At 35.9% G+C, this 25,541-nt stretch overlaps 1 protein-coding gene across 2 annotated transcripts in view; it reads right to left on the reverse strand.

Annotated features, from left to right (window-relative positions):
• Window positions 1-25,541, reverse strand: part of shroom3 (shroom family member 3) — a 335,910-nt gene that overhangs the window by 163,503 nt on the left and 146,866 nt on the right. For both annotated transcript variants that reach the window (XM_051929651.1, XM_051929652.1), the window contains exon 2: window positions 17,400-17,554. In XM_051929651.1, the coding sequence (XP_051785611.1) occupies window positions 17,400-17,554 (155 nt within the window). The remainder of the gene's footprint in view (window positions 1-17,399; window positions 17,555-25,541) is intronic.

A 25,541-nucleotide genomic window follows, 5' to 3' on the forward strand; every position in this document is an offset into this window, starting at 1 on the left:
GTATTATTTATATGCACCATTGTGGCATTCTTTTGTGTTAATAAAGTTAATAAAGCTATTGTAATAAACATAACCTGCATGTGTTTTTCCATACGAATAACTGTAAACCTACTATATATATATATAATATATATATGTTTATAAATTTAACAGTTAACTTCCAATAATCAACAACAACTTAGAGTTAGAAAAGCAATTTATGAAGTGATTACAGGATTGACAGAGCATAAAAAATAAAATCACCTATAACTGCTCCAGCATCTAAACATTATGAGGCATGCCATCATAAGCATGTACCTAAACAATTCTGGTAAATGCCCTGTAATTACTCATAAAAATAAACAAGAAATATTGACAATGTAAAAACATATGAATACAAGGTCACTACTTCATAAAGAGTGCTGCCGTTTCTGCCAGCATACTGAGAGCTTTCACTGAGTCCTCCATTCCACAAGTACTGTATCTGAGAAACATAAAGCCACTGCACAATAGATTTAAGGTGGGAACGTTTAGAATGTACACTCAGTTCTTGGCCAGAAAACTGGGTCCTTGTACCACAATACACAAAGATGCACCAACTATGCAGCCGGAGAGAACTACGCTGCCATTATGTCATTTATTATAACACTCTGAACTTCAAAAATACTTGAATGCAGTCTTGTTTTAATTGTCTATTTTAAACTTCAAATAAATATGTTATCAATTGTAATTTGCAATGACTCGCTTTGAATAAATAATGAAATAGAATTGTTACTAATAGAAATACTTTAGAAAGAGTCATTTTATTTGCATTGAAAAATATTTTAAAAAGTATAGTTTCCTACATAATCTACTCAAGTACAGTAACGAAAATAAATGTACTGTAATTTGTTACTTTACACCACTGACATGAATGGATTGAAACTAGCTTTTTATTAATACAGTAGTTTTCAAATGTCATGAGAACATTTTATAACTTAATACATGAGGCCTGTATTTACTGATGAACATGCTGGAACAAAGGTAATAGTATTATCACATCCTTATTGTAAAAATACCCACTGAAGGAATTAAAGAAGGACCAGGATCTCAGAATATAAACAGAAGAGGGGTATGCCTGTTGTTTCTGCTTCAATAACGTAATCTGGGTTACAGGCACCACTCGACATCTGCCTCCTTTAGACCTGCATTTCATATATCCATCTTGTTTGGCCCCAGTTTAACACAGCAACCTTTATTCACACACATATGAAGCAGTTAAAAACAAACAAAAAAAAGTTGTAATTTCTATGAAGACAGTAGCCACCTCAAGGATGAAAAAAATATTTGTTTCACATATTTGAATTAAATAGTAAACACTACAAAGAATAGTAAGTTATTCCATTCATCCATCCATTATCTAACCCACTATATCCTAACTACAGGGTCACGGGGGTCTGCTGGAGCCAATCCCAGCCAACACAGGGTGCAAGGCAGGAAACAAACCCCGGGCAGGGCGCCAGCCCACCACAATAGTAAGTTATTGCAAACCCCAAATAAAATGATATAGCGGTTTTAATATTATATGCTACTGGCTCATGCTTAACCGCCATTTTAAAGCAATAGGTGCAACTGACTTGACACAGTTGACTTTTAAACTACTCAGAAAAAAGAAAAAGGTGAAAAAATTGAAACCACTACAGAACTAATAACGAGTTTCAACCTTCAGCGTATCCATCATCTGACAAATTGGAAACGTTGTAATAAAGAAGTCATTTGAAAACAATTGCCTAATGATCACATGAAAAGAAAAAAACTGTAGGAAACATGGCCACACTCTGGGTTTAACTCATTATTAACAGGTCAGTATACTTTAAAAATTAACTTTACGTTAAAAATATCTACACTCTGGGCTCAGCTGAATAAGCCTGCTGCAAGGGACGTCACCTTCAGTCAAAAACCCTAAAGGCATCTTCGGCTAATGGAGTTATTCTTTTAGCTGGAATTGATCAGAGCTTACTTTGCAGACTTTGTAGAAAGTAATGTTGAGTGACCAGAAAGAGAAATTCAAGGTGAAGGGTTCATCTATGAGAAATGATCCTGGTATGTCAGCATAAAACAAACGCATGCAACTCAATAACTATCAAAATAACTTTTCAAAGCCCATTTACAATTTTAGAAATGGCCGGGAGGTTGGTTTGTTAAAAGTTTAATAGTACAGGATGTAAATGTCAATATTAAAAGGTGTCTGCAAAGCACAGTTTCATACAATCACACTTATAACACTGGTTGCTGGTTTATTATTTTCAAAAACACACTGTACAAGTAAATCATTCTGTATTTTAAACTACCTCATTCAACTTTTTCTCAGTGTCTTCTTATTTCCCACCACAGACCAGCATCAAGCCCAAGGGTGATGTCATAAGACATTTTTAATCAAATATATTTCCTGAGATTTAAATAATTACACATTTTAGGTTGCTGCTATTTGAAACCATAGCAATATCAATCACAGAAATAAATATAAAATCAAAAAATGAAAAACAAACAATATTCTCGACAACTGATTTATTTTACTATCTTACAGTTAATTTAGTTGTTTTGCATTTCTATATAATGTACGGAAACAAAATATACTTTTGTTGCATTGACTATTCAAATGTTATCAATCTGAGTGTGAACAAAATCTTTAAAGCTACAGCATTTTTCATGTTGGACCTCAATGTAGCTAACTTAATAAATGCACAGTAACAAAATATCAGATATGATTAATTTTTTAAGAGGACATGCTTCCACTTTTACAATAATTAAAAGGTGACCTACCTTTCCAAGTTCTTACAGGAATCGAGATTCTCATCCATATCTGGCAAGGTTATCACTTTATTTGTATGAATATGATTATTCTTAAGATGTCTCTTCTAATATTCCATTGATATAATAGATCAGCACCCATTATACATTTTTTACTCTGTATAATATAAAATACAGTAATTAGGTGCATTGGCCAGTTTAGCTACAGAGACAATGGGATTCATGATCCAAAAAAACAAAGCTCCAATATTTCAACTTCTTAAGTTTGTCTCAGTGGACCCAGTGAAAGTCACTCATTTGATTTCTGCAAAAGCTGAGCTGTGGGGATGGGGGGTGGTGGTTGTCTATAAACTTGTATTACAGTGTACTTTGAAAAGAAGTGGGAGGGCCAAGAGGCTTCTGTGACATGAAGAGTGACGTTTGAATTAAAGAAAAAAACCTGCCTGCAAAGATGACCTTCTGTTTGCTTAAGCGAATGTAAAAAAAAATGACTTGCAATGCAAAATATATAGGTAACTTCAATTGAGGCAGATAACTAAATATTTATTGATGCAGAATATCCACTTAAACAGATTAACAGAAGAAAAAAAAATGCAAACAAAGCTTAGTCTGAAATAGCATTGTGACGGCTTTCTGAAAACTGTTCTAGCATTTCTTTAGGGGCTCTTTTCCTTGTTCTTTTATTGTTTTATGATATAATTACTCCTCGTACTGAACTCTGCCCCAAGGATACAAATAGCGGTACTCCGGCTTCTGTAAATCCCTCAAAGTGTCTTCATATATATTACACATGTAGGTCTACTCATTTTGTTTGTGCTTTGTGTTTTTGTGAATTAATGCATATATTCCTCACAGCCTCCCATCATAAATGCACAGAAAACAGGCTTAAGTCCATATAGCAGAACACTACACTATTACATATAGTTCAACATAATTTTAAAGAACTGTCCAGCTACTTATTTTAAAGCATATAAAAATGTTCAATCATTTAAATGTACTCCTTTACAAATGTATTCTACCTCTTTCTGATCCATTTTGTTTTTGGTTAGAACAGCTAAAACATCACTATAGCTATATTTTAACTGCCAATTGATCTTTATTACATTGTAAGCTTAAAGTGTGCAAATAGAAGCAAATTCACTCACTAATTAGGCGTTGAATGTGAAAAACATTTTTACAGTCCACAAATTGAGGAGTTACAGAGAGAGCCCTTTGATAAAAGATTCCATACAACTAGTGGGCCAAAGGCAGTGGGGAATATTCAGAAAAGCTCATTAAGCAATGTATTGATGGTGGTGAGACTGGAGTGACATATAACAAAAGACTACTAAATTTTACAAAAATGTAATGCATCTTAGAAATGACAAAGGGCAAGAGTAAGTAAGGGGTACATCAGGTAAGCTAAATAGTATTTTCTATTAAATAAAATTAAGTTATATCTTTCAGCACATTCTAGTTTATTATGGTGGCAAAGTGGTCGTGTGTTGCATCTCGTCAACCCTGTAAGTAACACACTACTTTTACTGTGACCACAACCATCAATACATACAATGCATGAAACAGAACAATAAAATAGGGCCATTTCAAAAGGATCTGGAGCTGAGCTTATTTGCTTATGGTTAGTGATTGGAGGCTATAAAATGGAGCAAAACAGTGCCACATTACACCTTACAATGAGGCACAGTACAAATCTCATTTAAATTATATATCACACTAATGAAAACTCCCTATACCGTAAAATGGATTAATTTAAATTTAAACTATTATTGCTCGGTGAATAGCTTGGTAAAGTGGTGGTCATAACATATTCTTTGGGAAAAAACAATATCATGGACATAGTGAATTTTTCAATAAAATGGCCACGTGTTACTAAAGGTGAAGTACAATGTTTTTGATTTTTCCTTATATCAGCACTATCTTTTTCATTTTTTCAAACAGTAAAAGTAACCCTCAAACTCTGCCCTTTTTAAAAATAATAATGGCCTCACAACTGCTTATATAAGTCAAGGTTTCAGGGAACTGGCAGCTATCACAGCAACAGTGAACATAAAGTGTGTACCAAATGTGCAGAGGGTACGCACAACCAAATTAAAGTTTCCAGTTAATGCAACCTGCACATCTTTGGGATGTGGGAAGACCACCATAGCAGGAATACGAAGAAATGAGCAAAATCCTTTCCCAGCCATGGACTTGTACCCCAAACTTTATTGGAGGTGTGAGGCACCTCACAATAACAACTGGGCTAACATGTTGCCCATGATGCTTTTCAAAATTATGAAAGACACAAGGTGACAGTAATGGTGAAACATAAGCTATTTTATTATTCATTGCTGGCAGTTTCTCATTAGGCACATTAGAAAGATAAACACTTTTAAGATAAAGATGTGTAATTTGTATTATGTTGTTGTTTGAATGTCTGCAGACATGGGGAGAACAGTTAAACTCCATAAAGAACCAAGCACAGAGTTAAAATCATGACTCTTGAGACTTTTGAGACTCCAGCCCTAACTACTGTGCCACCATGCCACTATTCAAAAATAAAATTTTCTTTGAATTTGCCTCTCTGATATCCTCCAAGCACATCCCCTGAGACAGAAAACATGGTTTACGGATTTCTCACCTACAGCAAATCATTTTAGTAAGATGTCAGCCATTTTCATTTTCACCCTGTTGCCACATACTATTACATCTGTATTCATCTAATTTATTAGTTTTGGTTTTATGTCCTGCAGTTCTGTAGTTTCACTGCTGATTAGGGAATTTATTTCTGTTTTGAGTTAAAGACTGAAATATAGAGGTGAAACTTTTCACTTTTTTATCATTTTCTATTAATCATCACTTTTTGTGTTATGTGTCTCTCATCCAAATTACTATTATTTTTCATTCTCCCTGTTTAGTATTGTTTTTTTTTTTCCAGTCATCAAAATATATAATGTATACTATACTGGTTATGATATTGATCCCTTACAAACAAGTGTTTAATTTAAAATTTTCTTCCTCCTGTCCATTGTTGTTCTCCTTTTCCAATCATATTATATGCATATTCTTACTTTGTAATTCTATTCTCTTAGAAAGCTGTTTTTGCATTGCCTGAAGACACAGCGACCCCATTTTTGAGTTTTTTGAAGTCTGGTGACTCTAATAAATGATCTTTACAAAACTACCTCAAGTAAAATATTGTGTCAGTGGACACTTTTATTTCATTTACTTTACTTGGTGAGGATTTTTTTCCTGTTTATCCTTATCTATGGCCTTTTTTGTTCTCCGCAATTTTCATCTTTCATTTTTTTGCTTTTTAATCTTATATGTATACAGTCAGTCAGTCATTATCCAACCCGCTATATCCAAACACAGGGCCACGGAGGTCGGCTGAAGCCAATCCCAGCCAACACAGGGCGCAAGGCAGGAACAAATCCCCAGACAGGGCACCAGCCCACCACAGTATATGTATACATCCATGTTTAATTTGTTTGACTGCTAGAACATAGTCAGTTCATTTGAACAATTTAGGCTATGTACTGTTTTCATCCTAATTGTTATTTACTGTTTGTTTTGTTTGTTTACATAGTTCCTTTTTAAGTTGTGTTTATTTTACCACTCTTATGTATGTATTTATATATATTGTGGGATATGGCCGGCCATTCATCCCAGCCAATACCCCCAGGCCACCAGATGGAGCCCTCCCTGCAGCATGGAGGTGCCCCGAATGCCAGCAGAGAATTATGGACATTGGAGTTTTCCTTCACAGCCCTGCTGGATACCGTGGGGACCGCCAGAGGACGCTGTAGGGAGGATCATGGACTATGTTCCCTACACCATGGAAGTACGTCCCAGTCACATGGACAGAAGAAATGACATACTTCCAGGATGAAAAACAAGAGTTTTGATATGATCCGGAAGTGCTAGGAAGTCACATGGACTGAGGGTTCGAAGCACTTCTGGGTCATGGACTATAAGAAGGACTGTGGGAGATCCCAGGGTTGAGCTGAGTCGGGAGGAAGGGTGGCAACGTGTCTGGGAGGGGAGGATTGATTATTGATTGTGTAGTTGTTTATATTTATGAGTATTGTGGAGTGGAGGGTGCTTGGTGCACTGTATTGTCCAAATAAAAATAATAATTGGGCTTTTATCTGGTGTCTGGTGTCTGATCAGAGGGTTCAAGGGAGCGATAGAGCCCCAATCTGTCACAATATATATATTGTACATGTACAAATTTGACTTCTACATTATTGAAATATTAAATTTCTGCTTTTGTCTACATGCATTGATTACATATACATACTTTATGTATTGCTCTTGAACTGTATTTATTTTTTCCATTTTTTTATATGTATTATTTTACTTTTTCACTTTATATATAGTTATACAGTATATATATTATAGTGTTACAGTATATAATACTGATAAATTCATGACACTGAAATATGCTGAATGCAAAATTAGTTGTCTGTTATTTGGTTAGCAAAAGTCAGTAAAAGACTATTAAAATGGATTATATGGATTTCTTTTTTTTCTAAATTCTCTTAAAGAGCACTACTTTGCTTATTTTTGTTAATAGTAGTAATAATTATTGGTCAAGTGATAATAAAGGTCTGTCATGTTTATGTATTTCTAATTGGCGAAACTCTAGTGATATAGTAAATAAATACATAGGATGAAATGTAATTTTAACTAACTTAATGCATTATAACATTGATACTGTATTAAGTTAGTATTATTTGTGATAGACATACTACAAACAAAATGAGGTTAAAAGATTACATAATTGTAGTCTTAAGGTACAGCATTCTACATCTTATTGAGGGTTTCCTATAATTACGACAAATTGAATTTACACAGATTCTCCTCTGTGCTTTAGACATCGTTAAAATCTGCTTTGGAAAAGCAACAGCTGCGAATTCCGAATGCAAAAAACTCTGAGACAGACTTGCTGCTCTGGAAGATGGATGCAGAAGGAATAATATTATCGAAGGTCTACCTGAGAATCATGAAAGTCCAAACCCAGCGAAATTCGTAGCTGAACTATTCTCAAAAATAATTGGAGAGGACTTTAAATCAGACACTGAGACAGCAGCAGTTTATTGCATACGTGGATCAAATACCTCCAAACCTAGGACTCTTCTTGTGCGCTTCGAGAGATTACAATCTAAGTTTAATGTAATGTCACTTCTTAGACAGAAACAAGAGATCATATTTGAAAATAACCACATTCATATTTTCCCTGATTTCTCACCCTCAACAGCTGCTAAACATGCCGCTAAAATAGTATTTTTACAGGAGACCCACTTATTAAGCAAGGATCAAAGGACTGGACTGGCCAAATGTTCCATTCTAGCTTTACAAGGAAAACTAGATGTTTGGGAATTCTTATACATAGAACGGTCTCATTTGTGGTATCAGATGTAGTATCTGATCCTGAAGGGAGACGTGATTGTCATAGGTAATTTATTTAACTGTAAAGTGATTTTGATAAATGTTTATGCACCAAATGTAGATGATAGGGAATTCATGCAAAATGTATTTACATCCATTCCCAATGTGAACACTCATAAAAGACAATTACACAGTTTATAACTGACCACAACTTATCAGACCCCTGGAGGTTTCTAAACCCAAACTCAAGAACATATTCCTTCTACTCACCAGTGCATCATTGCTACTCAAGAACTGATTATTTCTTTATAGATAATAATTTCTTGCCTACAATTAAATCTTGCAAGTACGACACTATTTTAATTTCCAACCATACCCCTCTGATCTTGGAGCTAAAATCATTATGCCCCACATACTCATCTTGCAGATGGCGTCTTAACCCAGTTTTATTAGCAAACGAGAACTGTACAGAATTTATATCAAAACAAATCAGTTTTTTTCTAGAGACAAATACATCCTCAGAGGTCTCTGCAGGAATACTCTGAAGGCCTTCTTAAGAGGACAGATTATCTCATATCATTTCCACAGAAATAAATTAGAAACCAAGAAGGTATCAGAGCTCACCAGCGAAATTACTAGAATAGATCAAGAACATGTCAGGTGTCCAAGTGAGGCTCTTCATAGGAAAAGGCAGGCTCTGCATTCAGAACTCAACCTCTTAACAACCAAAGAAACTGAACAACTCATTTTTAAATCAAGACATCATTACTATGAGCACGGAGAGAAAGCTAATAAGCTCTTAGCTCAACAAATCCACAAGCAAGAAGTTCGCAATGCAATTCCAGCAATCACCAACACGAACAGAGACAAAATCATTGACCATAAAAATATAATGCACACATTTAGAGACTACTATAAATCCTAAGATTCTACAGAGTTCAAAGAATACAACACACAATCTAATGTATTTCTGGATGCATTACAGATACCACAAATAGATACTCTTTGTGCAGAGGAACTGGATAAACCGTTGGCACTATCAGAATTACTAGATGCTATAAAGTCACTTCAGAGTGGGAAAGCAGCAGGCCCTGATGGCTACTCTGTTGAATTGTATAAGAAATTCTCCACTCAGCTAGCTCCCATCTTATTAGCAACATTCACAGAAGCTAAAGACAATCAAATTTTACCTCAAACGCTCCCCTGATGCATAGCCTGGATGGGAGAAGCAGGGGGAGAAGCAGGGGAGTCACAAGTGGAAAGGAGGCACCGTGCTTTGTGTTTTAAAAAGATCGCTTCCAGCTGTTATTTTTACCTCTAGTTTTTAGATTGTTTTTCCATTGTGTTTTTTAACCTCCACTTTTCACCTGTTTTATGGATTATTTATTTGAAGACATTTGATACACTGTACTTTATTTAATTTGGACACTTTGTTTTGTTGTTGCTGTTTTTAATAAAAGCACTTTTGCACTTTTTGCACCATCCCCTTGCTTTGTTTTGCCTCACTGTCTAGCTCATCGGTGACATTACTGACAGTGTCGGGTTCAAGGGCTCCCAGAAGCAAGATGGGAACATGGAGTGAACCCGCATCGTAACAGTGTCTTTATTTAATTTTCTACTATATGTTTTTTTCATTGCAATTTATTGTTATTACATTGGCTTTTGTAAATAAAATGTGTGACTTTCATCTGATGATATGATATTTAGAATTTATATTACTAAATGCTGATACAAGAATCAGAGAACATATTTTGATGAGGAATGGCTACTTAGTGTATCTTATTGTTCCTTTTCAGTTCCTGCAGTAATTTTTATTTCTAAGAAAACACCATTTTTGGGCTTGTGCTGATTTGCAATTATTTGAAAGAAAAGGCATTTCAATTTTATTCCACCTGAGGCCACAGGTCCGCCATGCCCTAGACCCTCTGCAGTTCGCATACCAGGAGAAGGTGGGAGCGGAGGATGCCATCATCTACATGCTACTACAGTATGTGTGTCTCGGGAACTGCAGGTCTGACATTGTGGTCAGCAGCACAGGAGCACCGCAGGGGACTGTGCTTTCTCCGGTCCTGTTCAGCCTATATACATCTGACTTCCAATACAACTCGGAGTCCTGCCACGTGCAAAAGTTCACTGATGACACTGCTATCGTGGGCTGCATCAGGAGTGGGCAGGAGGAGGAGTATAGGAACCTAATCAAGGACTTTGTTAAATGATGCGACTCAAACCACCTACAACTGAACACCAGCAAAACCAAAGAGCTGGTGGTGGATTTTAGGAGGCCCAGGCCCCTCACAGACCCCGTGATTATCAGAGGTGACTGTGTGCAGAGGGTACAGACCTATAAATACCTGGGAGTGCAGCTGGATGATAAATTGGACTGGACTGCCAATACTGATGCTCTGTGTAAGAGAGGACAGAACCGACTATACTTCCTTAGAAGGCTGATGTCTTTCAACATCTGCAATAAGATGCTGCAGATGTTCTATCAGACGGTTGTGGCGAGCGCCCTCTTCTACGCAGTGGTGTGCTGGGGAGGCAGCATAAAGAAAAGGGATGCCTCACGCCTGGACAAACTAGTGAGGAAGGCAGGCTCTATTGTAGGCATGGAGCTAGACAGTTTGACATCCGTGGCAGAGCGACAGGTGCTCAGCAGGCTCCTGTCAATCATGGAGAATCCACTGCATCCACTGAACAGTATCATCTCCAGACAGAGGAGCAGCTTCAGCGACAGACTGCTGTCACTGCCCTGCTCCACTGACAGACTGAGGAGCTTGTTCCTCCCCCACACTAAAAAAAAAAAAAACTGCGACTTTTCAGTTCCCCCCCAGGGGGGAGCGGGGGGAGGGGGGGTTAAATGGTAACATTATACAAAGTTATTGACTGTTATACCTGCCTCGCACTCTACACCTTACACTTTTTAACTTGCACTGTGTTTTTTATCACTCTTTAATTAATATTGTTTTTATCAGTATGTTGCTGCTGGAGTATGTAAATTTCCCCTTGGGGATTAATAAAGTATCTATCTATCTATCTATCTATCTATCTATCTATCTATCTATCTATCTATCTATCTATCTATCTATCTTAAATTTCCTTCAAAGTCGACCATTCTAGATTTCAGCAGCATTAAAAATTTTCTAAGAAATTTTTAAGTAATTCTGATTTTATATAATCTTCACCACAGAGCAACGTCATGATGGGGTTCACCAAGCATTCAACAATGAAGTACAAACAAAAGCAAGATGACAAAACCAACTACAACATAATCAAGTCTGAACCTGCAATTCAGAATAGTAGGCACCAAAATAAATGACTGAATTATTGTGTATAAAAACGGAGGCAGTGAGGAGACTACAACATGTTAAATGAAGATGAAGAAAGATGCACACTAACTAAGAACAAGAACTCTGCCAGCTTCCTCAAGGTCACATTTCACTATGCTGCCTGCGTGTGGTATTTTACCAGCTAGCAGGATGCCATGATAAACTATATTTTTTTCTTTCACACAATGTAAATAACTACCAACAGATTTCAGATTTACTTTATTAGGGCTACACCTAATGTGTTTGTCAGGTTGAGCAATATTACATCTTTTCTTTTAATGTTTGATTTTCTCATTAGGTTTACTTTGCTACGAATCAGAGTTAGGAGTCATATACACGTACAATTTGTACTTTAGTACTGTAAACTGAACTGACCCACAAGCTCTGCCAAAGGCTGCTATGGGCGTATTAACAAATAACACATCTGTTACAGCAGCTGATCAACCAGTGGCCAGCCTTTGAGATTTACAGAAGAATAAAACTGCCCTGTAATTTTTAAAAATGCTATTCACTAAATGCTAGATATTGGCAAAGTCTTTGGAGCTTTATTACTTACTTAACAGATGGCCACTAGCATAACCTTATCTTTTATCCATTGTATATAAATATCCTGCACTTTCAGTATTAAATAAAGTAATGTACTGTATAAGAACAGCTGTCATATTGTACCTGTGAGCATGCTTTAGATGTGCACATTCTCAAATGCAAAGGTACTGGTGGTGGTTATAGAGAGAATCAGAGAAGGACAAACTGATTTTATACAAAGGAAGAACTCTTGAGGTTGTTTATTTACTGCATTTTGAAGACCGTTCATTTCAGTTTTTATATCCACTAAGGAAAACCAAAAAGGGCCTTCTAATCTCCATGCTACTCGGTTTTCTTGGCTCAGTGCAATGGAGCACAGTAATCTCGTAATAATACAGTAATCTCATAGTTGTTCTTAGCAACCGCTCTCCCAAAAGCATAAGGTGATGCCTCACCAACGGACATCCTTGAACTAATGTACAGTATGTTTCGTTTATTATGTCAAATCAACAGTAAGAGTGCAGCTTGCTGTTTCTACAGTAATGTCCTTAACTGCTCACAAGGCATAACCCTGAAAACTATGTTTAAAATTAATTTCTGATTCTTTAAAAGTGCAGTCAAACTATCTCTATAAATAGTCATAGCCTGATTTGCTTGCTACTAAAAAGGTTATTTTAAAACAGGGCCTTGCATATGATTTAATTAAACTAGATTATGCAATTGATGATTAAGTCCTACTACAAAAAGACTGTTTGAGATTTGCCAATATCACTTTCATTATGTGGAGTTAAGAGCAACTCCAAAACAACAAAATTCACTGAATGCGATTATTTTACCATTGTTCGAGATGAGAGTACTGCTATGATTACTGCATTAACAGTTTGAGGGCAAATGAAAAAGCTGAAAACTGAGACAACTGAGTGAATCTTAAGAATATTTAATTAACTCCTCTCATCATGCCAGTAAAACAGGACTTTCTTGTTATGTTAATAATGAGCCACAAAGCCAGCAATAACAAGATGAAAGAAACAGCCCATAATAATACACAACCAAAAACAAAGTCTTAAACGTAAAAAACATCTATTGCTAAAAAAAGGTAATCCATTTACAGCCATGGTTAGATGTCAAAAATGTAAGAAATCGATTCAGTTAGCATAAAAATAAAAAAACACAAATGTTATTAAGTATAAAAAAAAATAATTCAATAATTTATTCAGAAGAATCACTCTTGTAATGACAAAGTTTACTCTTGAAAAACGCTAAACCCCTCGATAGGGATTTTAACAAGTGGCTAATATACAAAGAGCCTTTCTGGATTTACAAAGGGCAGATTTTTACTTCTAGTGACCGGAATGAAGTTAACAATCTAAGCTGCTTTCTTTAAATGTAACCAGGGTTAGTTCTATTGCCACTGACCTTATGACCATACCTCAATTCCTGTCCTGTTGGTCTAGGCCTTAGGCGTGACTAAGAAAGCTTTATACTCACTGTTTTTGCAAGTACCACAAAATCCTTTAATAAAACTCATTTAATATGGTATTTATGGATCAGGTTTACAGAATTTCATACAGATTCTTTATCTGCTGACCTTTTAGGGAAAATCAAGTCTTTTTACTATTTGTTTTAACTTTCTTTAGTAATATTACTACAATTGTTGTTCATTGGATTTTGTTTTCTCCTGCTACATATTTTGTGATCTACCTGTAATCATGTATGCACAAAAAATTCTGATTAGGTTTGAGTTAATAACGGTTCTAGGTGTTATTAGATTTATTTGAGCCACCGACTTTTGAAAAACATTGGCATAAAAAAAAATTATTTTTAAACAATTTATTTCTACCTCCAGTGGAAACTGCACAAGAACTTTTTTATGAGCTGTGCAGTTTTTCCTTTACCTCCTTATTTATCATCTTGAATCACCTGGGGCCTCATGTATAAACGGTGCGTATGCACAAATGTTGCGTACGCTCATTTCCACGCACACATTGAGATGTATAAAAACTAAACTTGGCGTAAAGCCATGCATATTCTCACGCCAGCCTTAACCTGTGTGTACACAAGTTTTTGGCTTGGTTTCGCAAACTGGAAGCACTCAGTGTCAAAGCTGTGCTACTGTTCCTGTGTGGTTCCCTTTCTTTTTTAGATTCACATCCCTGACACAGCTTTGTTAAATACACTGAAATTAACTGCATATCGTTATTAGTTTAAGGCATCTGATTGTAATGGACCTGTAACAATATAATGGTACACGGAATTGCCAAACTATTCCAAATACTATAGCTGCTTTAGCATTGTTAATCTCGGCTCACCACTCAGAATATTTTAACCCTCTATATCTGAATGTGGAATCACAGCTCTACAGCAGTTCATCAGAAAGAGGATTATCGGGATATAGCATCTGGCATACACTGCCTCAGCCATGCACACAGTCTATTTGAACTTCGCCTATAAGGCATGAGACTTTCCTGTCGGGACCTGGCAGTTCAGAAACAGTTTCCTCGAGTTCTAAACACACTCAATCAGTCCATCAAGTGCTCCTGGTAGAACTGTGTGTACTTATAAGTACAATTACCTCACTTTAAACTTGCACTACAGTTGTAATATTGCACAATCTGAGCTACTTATGCTTACGTATTGTATATTTTTCATTTTTTTATTGTATTATTATTTCTATTATTATTATTATTGTTATTTTATCATTTTATAGGAAAATAAGTTTATGGAGGATTTGCATATTGAACCTCATTGTACCATACAATAACAATAAAGGAATTCAATTCAATTCAATAGAAGAGAAGACATATTTACAGATGATGATGGCTGGCTTCTAAATCAATTTAGATTTCCAAGCACTATCTTCTTGGAGCTCTTGATATCATTCTTAAGATGAAATGCAGTAAAGTATGTATATTACATTATACAGATATATGCAAAATTCTGGGAGGAGTCGGGGTGGGGAGGCAAGCGCGTGCACAGGTGTTACTTTTCACGCTGACGGGAATTTATGTAACAGAAGTGCGTGGAAGTTGGCGTATGGACAGTTTTGTGCATCTGAATTTTTTTGTGCGTTCACACATTTCCACTTTTGTCCGTACGCCATGTTTTAGTTTGAATTCTACGCATGGCATTATGCATGAGGCTCCTGGACTGGAAAAACAAATTACTTTCAAGGACCTGGCTTTAATATTTCTACCACCTTTACTTTATGTCACCTTTGAGTGAAGTAATATATTTATTAGTCAACTAAGCTCTGGATTTATTATAATTCATTATCAGCGATAATGTAGCGATAGCAAGGAGCAGGTTGAGGAGACCCTGGAGAGGTGAAGATATACTCTAGTGAGGACAGGAATGAAGGTCAGTAGGAACAAGACAGAATACATGTGTGTAAATGAGAAGGAGGTCAGTGGAATGGTGAGGATGCAGGAAGTAGAGTTGGCAAAGGTGGATGAGTTTAAATACTTGGGATCAACAGTACAGAGTAATGAGGATTGTGGAAGAGAGGTGAAAAAGAGAGTGCAGGCAGGGTGGAATGGGTGGAGAAGAGTGTCGGGAGTGATTTGTGAGACGGGTATCCGCAAGAGTGAAAGGGAAGGTCTACAGGACAGTAGTGAGACCAGCTATGTTATATGGGTTGGAGACGGTGGCACTGACCAGAAAGCAGGAGACAGAGCTGGAGATAGCAGAGTTAAAGATGTTAAGATTTGCACTGGGTGTGACGAGGATGGATAGGATTAGAAATGAGTACATTAGAGGGTCAGCTCAAGTTGGACGGTTGGGAGACAAAGTCAGAGAAGCGAGATTGTGTTGATTTGGACATGTGCAGAGGAGAGATGCTGGGTATATTGGGAGAAGGATGATAAGGATAGAGCTACCAGGGAAGAGGAAAAGAGGTAGGCCTAAGCGAAGGTTTATGGATGTGGTGAGAGAGGACATGCCGGTGATGGGTGTAACAGAGCAAGATGCAGAGGACAGAAACATATGGAAGAAGATGATCCGCTATGGCAACCCCTAACAGAAGCAGCCGAAAGAAGAAGTCTTTGCCATATCCTAGTCCTGCCGTCAGCAAATATCCGATGATTCTATTAATTGTGTGATTTTTTCAGATCATCATACTCTAGGGTGATTGCCAAATTAAATGAAAATCATCTCTTTCTTTTAAGAACCTTGACATTGTTTTGCATGATCTGATTACATCCTCTTATTCTTATTGTATGTCTTACCTAAAATTTGTTCAAAATACACCTGTTAAACATCTGACTAGCTCCAAGAAGAGAGGCAGTATTTGAACCATACTGGCCTTTCTTCACTTGCTCCAAGTTAGTCTGTTTGTTTTTAAAGCATTACATGGGCTGGCCCCATATGATATCTTAGATCTCCTGTGCCTTTCTAATCAGTTACTATTGTAATTTGTGATTGTGTTTTTTTTCCATTGGTGCTACTAGGCAGTGGAATTATTTACCCCTTTCTATAAGGCCTTCCACTTTTTCTGAAACTTTTAAATTACACTTAAAAACCCAACTTTTTCCCCAGGGTTATTAGTCCTTTTAAGCCTGGAAATTTGTGTTTTATTGACTCTTTTCCTGGAATTACTGTATGTTTTAGTCTTTTAGTGTATTATTTTGAATTTAACTTTAAAAGGTAACTTTCTATTATTCCAGATTTACTTTTATTGTATAGAATGTTTGTAAACATCTGGTGTTTTTTAAATGTGCTCTAGAAATAAACTTGACGAGTTAAAGCCATGATTCATCAGACCAAGTGACATTTTTCCAGTCCTCCAGTGTCCAAAGAATGTATTTCCTAGTTAAATACATTTTGCCTAAAGAAGGGGTCTGAGTTGCCTAGAAAACTTGCATACTGTAATCTTTTTAGTTAGCCATTAAAAGGTGTAATTTTGCTTGACTTCTCATTATTTCCTAGTTAATTGAAAACCATCACCTTCTTGTTTTTTCGCTGACAAAACCTAAACTTGGTTGGGCGGTCAGCTGTAAACTGAAAATAATAATATGTGATCCAAAGCTTGTTTACTTACACCAATAGAGTGCTTCATCAATGCAAGTAACAATATTGTTGTATTGTACATATTAAAAAAACTACTACTATTACTACTAGTACTACTATTGCTACTATTACTATTGCTACTCCTACTACTAGTACTACTAGTACTCAGGGTCAGTTCAGCTATGCAAAGCAAAAATGAACAAATTAAACACTTGAATGTGTCATGTAAGTAAGCAGGCAATGAAAACACCTCCAATATCTTTTCAGAACTAAACATCCAGTATTATTCAAATCAAGTTGAGTAACAAACTTGCACATAACGGTATTATTAGACTTGAAATTTTGGTCTATTAAACACTATGCTCTTTTTCATGGTAGCTACTGTAAGACATATTAGAGTACCTGAGAACAATGAGCTTCAAGGTTTTGTAGGACCCTTTCACCAAGGAGATGGCTTCCTGTCTTGAACCACACAACTCCACCTCATTGATGCTCACCACCTCATCTCCTACTTGTAGTCTGTTTTTCAACAGAGCTGCCTTGCCTCCTTCTTCAACCTGAAAGTGTAAGAAAACACATAAAAAATTATCAGGGAGAACCAAGGCAAGATTCCCTAGGACAGTACATACCGCAACTTAGTAACAGAAAGTTATGGCTTGTTTTTAAATAAAGGACATCATGATTAAAAATCAATTATTAACAAGAGAGGCAAAACATTTGTTAAGGCTTCAAAAGAGATCCAAATAAACAGTTCTAGTAGAGAAATAGTTGACAAATATACAAAGAGGGAAAGGGCAATGTGATGAATTGACATGTTCTCATCATTCTCTCATGATGTTCCTAGTGCAATTGCATGTACTGTATATTCTAAATCTATGAACTTTGAGAATGAGTTTTTTTCCATGGTGTCAACTGCCTTGTATTGTTTACTGTCCTGAAATCATAGCAGCTCAAAATGTAACATAAGAGGATATTGAAAATGATTAGATTAAATTAGATGTATTTATCAGAATTAAATTAGTATTGTGCAATTTATTAGTAATTAGTATGTGCAATAAAAATAACATCATCAAATACTGACATGTGACTCAGTTTTGGCCATGAGGGGTGTTAGGCATGAGTGTGCCCTGTGGTATCCTGTCCATGGATGATTTCTGCTGTGTGCTATCTAGATACTGAAAAAAATCAGATTTAGAAAGTTAATAAATTACAGCAATTAAGTAACTGTTGATAATTTTATACTTTCTCTCTCCCTCTCTCTCTCTCTCTCTATATATATATATATGTATGTATGTATCTACAGTGTGTGTATATATACTCTTATTGGTCATAAGATTTAGAACACCCCCATTTGTTTTTACTGAAATTTAACAGAGCCTTTTCTAATCATGTCCAATCATTTAAATTGACCACAGGTCGACGCCAAACAAAGAGTAAAAACATCTCAATGACCAATAGAATGGGATGCACCTGAACCACACTTCAAGTGCCATAGCAAAGGGTCAAATACTTGTGTCAGAGAGATATTATAAATTTTTAATTTTTAATAAATTAGCAAAACTTTTTAAAATCCTGTTTATGCTTTTTGATTTTGGTGGAACTTTGAATAAATTTAAATAAGTTTAGCACAAGGCTTCAACGTAGCAAAATGTGAAAAAAGTGAAGGGGTCTGAATACTTTCTGAATCTACAGTATATATACATATATATATATACATACATACATATACATGTATATATATATATATATATATATATATATATATATATATATATCCATCCATCCATCCATTTTCCAACCCGCTGAATCCGAACACAGGGTCACGGGGGTCTGCTGGAGCCAATCCCAGCCAACACAGGGCACAAGGCAGGAACCAATCCCGGGCAGGGTGCCAACCCACCGCAGGACACACACACAAACACATCCACACACCAAGCACACACTAGGGCCAATTTAGAATCGCCAATTCACCTAACCTGCATGTCTTTGGACTGTGGGAGGAAACTGGAGCGCCCGGAGGAAACCCACGCAGACACGGGGAGAACATGCAAACTCCACGCAGGGAGGACCCGGGAAGTGAACCCAGGTCCCCAGGTCTCCCAACTGCGAGGCAGCAGCGCTACCCACTGCGCCACCGTGCCGATATATATATATATATATATATATATATATATATATATATATATATATATATATATATATATATATATATATATATATATATATATATATATATATATATATATATATATATATATATATATATATACACAAAAAAAACTGGAGAAGTCCATGGGCAATCATGTTTAATCAAGTCCACAAGGGCACAATGATTTCTGTCGAGGTCACACAGGAGCTCTGTCTTGTATAAGGCCCGGGTCCAAATGAGACATCTTTTTTTTATAGAGCACTGACCCGAATGGATGGGGCCTTTTCTGGGTTTCATGGGTGAGGTCAGATGCCCCCACTGGGCATCTTCTATATATACAAACACACACACACCCACACACACACACACATTGTATATATATCAGCCCTACCATAGATGGGACATGAGTTCAATGCAGAGCCTGTTCACACACACCAAGCCAATTTGTCATTGCCAATTCACCTCATAAGCATATGGGCTGGGATCTGAACTAAGCACAAAAATGAATGTAACGTTAAAAGTATATTTATAGCACCAATATCCTTAACTATACATGTCAGATATCTGCTGGGAATTTAGGTTGTTTTGAACCTGCTGGTTTGTATTCTGATACAGTCATTTACCTAACAGTTTATACCATATAGCCATGTGTATTTTTGCACCCTTATTTTTACCAATGTGATGTTTTCATGCTTCATAGTGTAAACTGATAATTGTTTTCATTTTCTCAGGATGGAACACCTTCACTGACATAATCAGGGTAATTGTCAAATAATAAACATGATAAAGTAATAAGCTTTGGTCAAACTATGGTCTCTACATGTTCTTAAAATTATTAAAATACTGCTTACAAGGAAATTCCAGCTAATCAGAGGAACTAAAATTAGGCAACCTTGTTGGTTTTGAAATGTTGCTGATTAAAAGATCAAAAATATTGTTTCCTCAAGAGCAATTTTACATTTTCTTTGCTAAACTCAAAACAACTCAGATACAAAAGAGGGAAACTACGCAGTTTTTTTCATAAATACAAACGCGCCGCTCACATTGTTCTCTGTGCCACGCTTATGACAATACAACACACAACCATGCAATATGTGAGTTAACCTAGTTATAATTTCCATGAATCTTATTTGTCATCAAATTAATTTTTTGAGCTAAACAAATACAGAAGAAAAATAAACTATTACAACTGACTTTGCGGTAACAATAAGAAAAATAAAGGACCCCTCTATTTCCACAACCAAATAATAAAAAATGTTAAAAAAGAGAATAAATAAACAGTGTAGCTAGTGATCCAAGAGAGTGGACAACAGCCCAACATCAAGGCTATAAATAAAGGGTTAAAAGGAAAAACAAAAAAAGAAACTCAAATTTCCATATCACCAGACATTGCCTACCCTGATTAAAAATATATCAATGGCTGATACTCGCTTTTAATACTTGTCCTGGAGGTCCCACTAAGCCATATAAGATGAACCAAGATGGAAAAAAAATGTCACAAAGACATTTGGGGATATTCCAGTAAAAGGTCAGTGCTAATCCAGAAGCTGAAAATTAACAAGATTATAAACATAAATGTATAGATACAGTAATATACAGGGGGAAAAAGAGAGAGAATGACTGATAGAAATATAGGACAAGAAAGAGAAGTCAGGAAACCAGTTTGAAAATATGTACAGCTAAATGCCATAAATGCTTACTCAATGTAAACTAAAACATTTTTCAAATTTGAACTGAATATGCTGATGATAGGCATATTTGGAAGAAAAAAATGACATTTTTTAAAATGGAATTTTGAAGGACAGAGTGTCTCAGGATAGAAGACTAATATATTACTTTTTATTTATGCCTTTCATTTGACTACAAATGTATACTTTGTTGTAATCATGTTCAATAACCCCTTCACAATGAGTGTCACAATTGTATAATTTTCCACCCATTCATTGTCTGTACCCATTCATTCATTCGTTCACTCATTTTTCACACTGCATAATTCTTTTCAGTGTTGCACAGTAGAACCTGTCCCTTTTCATGCAAGGCAGAAGCCAAAGCATGGTCCATCACAAGGAGCACGCCATTGGAACTGTTTTATTCATCAATTACAATTAAATGTACATCTTCAGGATGCAAAAATAAAACCTATTCAGATAGGAAAAGAACAGCAGCATCTCCTCTAATATTAATCATGATAAAATAGGGTTTACATTGGATGTCTTTCCTTCAATAATCATATTAATAAGCTGGTGGCTTCATGTGGTTACATCAAGGCATGGAAGATATGCCTTCAATGTTTTGAATTACTTTCCAAAACGTTTTTTCATTGTTTTAAGATCTATCCTATTCTTTAATTTCATGTTATAAATAATATTACTGTATAAGAAAAAGTACTTGTGTATGCATAGGAGGCTCTTAGACCATTTTATTATAGATTTACGGTCATATGAAGGAGTTCAACCATTAAAAATGTTTTAAATCATAAACACATATTCACACTTTGGGAATTAAAAAAAAATGTTACACAAAGACTCACAATCGTCTTAATCCCAGCTCCCGCCCCACCCAAACCAGTATAATGGATGGAAAGACAAACAGAAAGATGTATACAGAGTTTATTTAGTATGCTATAAACACTAGGTGTTCTAGCATTTTTTAAACCCAGTATGATGATACAGAAGCCAAAGTATACTGTAATGCTATGTCTAATTAACAAATTAAACCAAAATTAGAGTAATAAACACAAGGAATGCAATTAAATTACTGCCATTTTTTTATTGTCTGTATTGGATTTTTTTCACTCTTTTCATTTGGTAATGCTTTTCTCAGTTATGTGTGTGTAAGGGCTCGTGAAAATTTCTCTTCTATTTTTCATGGTTTTGTTTCTTGTCTCTTTACAGGTCAAAAGATTGCTTTGCACCTTTACATCTGTCTGTTGATATGCTCTAAGGAATGATTCTCTGTTATATTTTACAATTCTCTTTTGTTTGCCCTTAAAAAAATACATACAGTATATGCCATTCTAGTCAAAGTCTGTCCTGGACAATTTTTCCACTGAGTGGAGTAATCTTAATGGATAGGAAAGGGTGCAAACTAAGTACAAATAAACAAAACGAAAAAAATAAACTCAGCTTTTTCCCTGGACCTTCTTATGCAGATGTTAAACCCCTTTCTATATCTTGTTCCATGTTTACTGATTCTTGAATTTAAATAACTAACTTATGCATTGAAAAGAACAATTATCACCAGTCTGCTTGTTTATTGGGGCCATGACCATACAATGGGTTGTGTTCCTACTTCACATATCCATTCCTCTAGGTTCAAATCCAGACTACTAAGTTTGTGCAGGGTTTAAGTGATCTTCCTGAGCTTGCCTACTTTTTTTATGGGTATCCCGACTTCTGCCCATATTTCACGAGTGTGCATATTAGGATATTTAGTGATCCTAATTTGGCTAAGTGCGTATGAGTGGATTAGTACTATCAGGGAAGTCCCCAGATGCCCTATGGCCTTGTTACAGACTAAGCAAAAAAATAAATGCAGATGTCTTTTAGCAAAAATGAGTTGCCTTGTCACAACACAACCATCTTTAAAAAAGTAAAAAAGGAGGTATGAACAAAGGGTAATACCAGAACCAAAAGGATTGAGAAAGATTACATTTGTTATTAAAATGGCCAATGTTCAGTTTTCTGTTTGAATCAATAACCCCGCAAAATCCAACAATAAAAATGTCAGACGTAAGTGCACCTCTATTAGTCAAATATCAGACACAAATATTTGTTCATAAATGGTGTAGAAATGCTGTGTGCCTTCCAAATATTCTTGTAAAACACTTTTGTTTACTGTATAAGGCACATTATTTTGTAAATTTCTTTCTTTGCTGATAATTTAATTACTCTCATAATAACCTCTGAGAAGGTGTGTAACCCAACAGTTTTTTTTCAGAGGCACCAGACCAAAACTGAGGAGTTACATTTGAAACATGCACAAATATCTTTGCAGACTGGTAAACTCAGTAGAAAAGAAATGAATAAGAAATAAAGTAATGGATTCCCATCACTTTCACTTTAAGTGTACTGGGAGTGAGGTAGTTTATTGGTGTACCACCTGAGACTGGTGAATGTTAGCCTGAAGGAAAGCTGCACGGACTGGGAACAGTTTCTTGGGTGACTTGTAGTTGTTGGAGCTGAGAGACTGATCTTAGATTGATCTTCTTGTAAATGATAAAAAAGCACATTTAGACAATATGAAAAGAGAAAAACAAACCTCCTGAAGTGAAAAAAGAACGTAAAGTGTAACTACAAAATTGGTAGGAAGGAAGGTCAATGGAACACTGTTTTCTGTCATGTGACTTAAACACAGTCAAGGGGGACATTTTTCGTAGACTAGGGGGCTCTGTCCCCTGCTTGCTTGCTTCCAACCCCTGGGCAGGCGCTACGCACTAGCCACTTCGCAGATCTGCCGCTCGCATATGGAGAAGCAGATGTACCATTTAAACAGATTGTTATTTTCATGGGAATTGTTACATATGCATAATAGAACTAACTATTTTACATTACAGCAAGTAATTAACCATTGTAAAAAATAGTAAAACATGACATGCAGGTTAGGTGGATTGGTGATTCTGAATTGGCCATAGTGTGTGCTTGGTGTGTGGGTGTGTTTGTGTGTGTCCTGCGGTGGGTTGGCACCCTGCCCAGGATTGGTTCCCTGCCTTGTGCCCTGTGTTGGCTGGGATTGGCTCCAGCAGACCCCCGTGACCCTGTGTTCGGATTCAGCGGGTTGGAAAATGGATGGATGGATGGATAATAAATTTAAAGAAAATTATGTTTCATGTTGCGTTAGAGGTATTTGTTGCGTTACATGTTTTCGTTCTGTTTGGCTTTGAAATTAACACACAAATACTTTTTAAACTTAAACTTTTATTGTAAAACTTCAGTAAAAACAATTTTTTGAATTAACTTTTAGTCAATATCACATTGAATTTTGATTCTGTGTTTGGACTTACATTGTGACAACGCAACGTATAACTTCCCGTGAGTGAATATCGTTTCTTTCTCTAATAAATAAACTGACTTTTTTGAATGTTTGTCCCTGTGATTTGTTAATTATCATAGCAAAAGCTAATGTAACGGGAAACTGTAAAGGTTTTAATATGAATGGCATATCAAGATCTCCTTTGGTGTCTAATGTTATCCATGAAAGATGTACTACATTACCTTTCTTTTCACCTGTTAAAATTTTACATGTCATTGTTGTGTAACCGATCGTCAATTTTCATGTTAATTTGTTTGACTTCATCGTTTCTTGGTGCTAGGATTCCCTCTGTACTCATTTCTTCTGTTGATAACCCTTCGGGATGAAATTCTTCAAAAAGAGTTGGACATAATAAGTCTTCTTTTATTGGGAACTTAAAGTGAGGAAAACATAAACATTTATAAGAGCTGAGAGCACAGGAAATGTGTCTGACAAAAGCATACACAAAATGAGAGGTGAAAAGACCGTGGACGTGGTTGAAAATGGTTGAGAGAAGGACGGGACTTGAAAAAATCAAGATTTTAGCTAAACTAGCTGAAGACAAGAAAATGTTCAGGAATACCATTAAATAAAGTCTGACCTAATGAGTTGGAGATGAAGGAGCTTCTGGTGAAAACTGTAAGGATCTTTATATGATAGTAAAGTGATTCTCAGTTTAAGTTTGTATCAATGTGGTTTCTTCACAGGTTTGTTTTGTACGGTAGTTTTTTGTTCTCTTTCTAGGTTGCATTTAAATTAGTTCTATTTCATAGAATGGTGTAGGGAAAAATCACTTCCTTTATTTACATATCATCTATGGTTTGCTTAATCGTTACAAATGCGATGTGTAGAGTACAAGTCCAGAGAGGTTATACTCAAGCTTTATAACACACTGGTGAGGCCTCATCTTGAGTACTGTGTGCAGTTTTAGTCTCCAGGCTACAAAAAGGACATAGCAGCACAAAAAAAGGTCCAGAGAAGAGCGACTAGGCTCATTCAAGGGCTACAGGGGATGAGATATGAGGAAAGATTAAAAAAGCTCAGCCTTTCAGTTTAAACAAAAGAAGATTAAGAGGAGACATGAATGAAGTGTTTAAAATTATGAAGGGAATTAGTACATTGGATCGAGACTGTGGCTTTAAAATGAGTTCATCAAGAACATGGGGACAGAGTTGGAAAATTGTTAAGGATGAATTTCACACAAACAATAGGAAGTTTTTCTTTACATAAAGAACCATAGACATTTGGAATAAGCTACTACGTAGTATGGTAGACAGTAGGATTTTAGGGAAGTTTAAAATTACACTTGATGTTTTTTTAGAAGAATTAACTGGATAGGACTGGCAAGCTTTGTTGGGCTAAATGGCCTGTTCTCGTCAAGATTG

Source organism: Erpetoichthys calabaricus, chromosome 7 (assembly GCF_900747795.2).
Source record: "Erpetoichthys calabaricus chromosome 7, fErpCal1.3, whole genome shotgun sequence".
Taxonomy (NCBI): domain Eukaryota; kingdom Metazoa; phylum Chordata; class Cladistia; order Polypteriformes; family Polypteridae; genus Erpetoichthys; species Erpetoichthys calabaricus.